The following is a 2,386-nucleotide window of genomic DNA, read 5'->3' on the forward strand; positions in this document are numbered from 1 at the left end:
ATGCCCCATTTTCCTGTGTATTTCCCATCCGGGCGTGATCTGCCAATGGCAACAATAAAAAAGGTTAGAATGAGCGATCGTGTTCATCTGGTGAATGAGGAGCTCTTGCTTGTGCCTTGTGTTTTCAAATCAAGCAGCAGACGGCCGTGGCCGTGAATGTGCTGGCTCTTGTCCCTGACGTGAGCTTCTGTCTCTGCAGGAAGGCATGCCCCAGACGCTGAGCTCCACCACTATGTTCACCCCATGTGGCTTCAGCCCTCATCTACATACTTCAAAAGAAGATGAACAAGGCGGACTGATCTTCCAGGATGGAAACCTTACCTCAGCATCTCTGGATGCTCTAATCCAGCATCTCATACCTACCACTGATTACTACCCTGAAGTAAGCAATTCACAGTATAATAAACAGTTTAATTCTGATGAATTGGGGCAGCACTTTATGCAAAAGTGCAAATGTGTTAAATTTCGAATTAAGAGGGCTAATTTAAAAGCTGCATACAATTAAAGCTTGGTAAATTGATGCATTGCTTTAAATGCTGTTTCACTGCTCTATAACTGTTCCCATGAAAAAGCAGATCCCGAAGTTGATACTGTCTTTAAATAAGAGAGCGGGGTGAGGGGGGAAAGCTGTGGCGGTGATGAATTAGCGATACAGCAGTTGGAGCACTTAAATAGCAGTGCATCCCGGAGAGATTTAGATGAAGACTGAAGCAAAACAGTCTGAACTGGCATTAAATGAGCCGGATTTCAGTAGCTGCTGAAGTCATCCAGGTTTGTCTGCCTGCAGAAAGCGCAGAGATGCTCTATCTGATGGGGTCACAAGTGCTAGGGTAATGGTTGGACTTGGTGATCTTAAAGGTCTTTTCCAACCTAAACGGTTCTATGATTCTATTCTATGATTCCAACCTGATCTGGTTAAAGATGCCCCTGCTCCCTGCAGGGCGTTGGACTAGATGGCCTCTAAAGGTCCTTCCCAGCCAGAGCATTCTGTGACTCTGTGACAGTTCTCCTAGGGTTATATTCACACCAACTTTGCAGTCACTCGGCAGCATATCCAGGTCCTGATCCTTGCCCCATCAGTGAGTGTTCGGTGTTTCTTCACCAACTAAAGGATCTAAAACTGGTGGATCACCAGCTGAGGAGCTAAACTGGAAGCGGTTTTATGGTCCTCCAAGCCATTGACTTCACTGGATTTTGCACATTCTCGGTGGAATTCAGGACGGAGTTTGACAGGAAGACTTTTAAGTGCTAATAAATCTCTACGGAAAGGCTTGTCTTTCAAAGCACGGAGTAGCACTGACTCCTGGGCAGTTTAGGAGACTACGAAAGTTATCAATGCAGAGCAGGCAGTGTGTTTTAAATTACCTGCAGCTCAGGTTCTGATCAGCTAGAAATAAGTAATAAAGAAGCATGTCAATTAAAAAAAAAAAGAACAGAAAGGCAATAAAAATAGGTAATGGACAGATTAGGCTGTGAGATTTTCATTAAGCAATGTGTGATGTGTAATGCTATACCTGCTGCTCAGGAGCACGGCTAGATCTGGGGGAAGGAAGATAATTCGGGCACTGGGAGGGGTTAGGATGCAAACAACCGAGGATTCATGCACGTATTTAAAATTCACTGCTGGAATACTTTAACTAATCCAAGGATTTATCCAGCAGGCCTGCCTCCCACAGCTTCACAGTCGTGGGACTGCATCTGATACGGCTTGGCTGATAGAAATGGATTGTGGGGAGTTAGGAGAATAAACGAAACATTCCTTAAAACAGGTGGGGTGAGAGCTGCAGGGCTGCAGCGAGGGGTCACTAATGCGGGGGCTCGCAGCCCGGTGCGGCAGGGACACCGGAGCGTCTGCACGTTCGGCGTTTGCTGGCCCCCCTGCAGCCCTGCTGGTGCTGCCGCCTGTGACCTGGGCTCGCTCCTGCAGGGACCCCCGTGCCGGCTGCGCTGGGTGTTTGCCCGAGGGCTGGAAGGGGATGCTGTGGAGGAAGGAGATGCCACTGCCTCCTGCGCCCACTGTAACCAGTTCCGTTTTCAGAGTCAGCAATCCTCATGTCTTTTAGATATAAAGGTCTGTCCCAGTGGAAATGCAAAAAACATGGAGTTTGGGGCTTTTATGGCTAATATGATATAATGTTATAGGGTGGTGAAACCCTGGCAGGGGTTGCCCAGAGAGGGGGTGGAGGCCCCATCCCTGGGAACATTCCAGGCCAGGTTGGATGGGGCTCTGAGCAACCTGATGTGGTTCAAGGTGTCCCTGCTCCTGCAGGGGGGTTGGGCTGGGCGAACTCTAGGGGTCCCTTCCCACCCAAACCATTCTGTGATTTTATGGTTCTATGTTTCTATGATTCTATATTACCCACTGTGCGGCTGCTTACAGCCGGTC

At 48.4% G+C, this 2,386-nt stretch overlaps 1 protein-coding gene across 1 annotated transcript in view; it reads left to right on the forward strand.

Annotated features, from left to right (window-relative positions):
* Positions 1-205: 205 nt before the first annotated feature.
* RASGEF1C (RasGEF domain family member 1C) overlaps positions 206-2,386 on the forward strand; it is a 28,629-nt gene continuing 26,448 nt past the window's right edge. Inside the window, exon 1 of the mRNA XM_009641211.1 lies at positions 206-382. Within this exon, the coding sequence (XP_009639506.1) occupies positions 206-382 (177 nt within the window). The remainder of the gene's footprint in view (positions 383-2,386) is intronic.

The sequence above is a fragment of the Egretta garzetta genome, unplaced genomic scaffold (assembly GCF_000687185.1).
Source record: "Egretta garzetta isolate BGI_Z169 unplaced genomic scaffold, ASM68718v1 scaffold26, whole genome shotgun sequence".
Taxonomy (NCBI): Eukaryota; Metazoa; Chordata; class Aves; order Pelecaniformes; family Ardeidae; genus Egretta; species Egretta garzetta.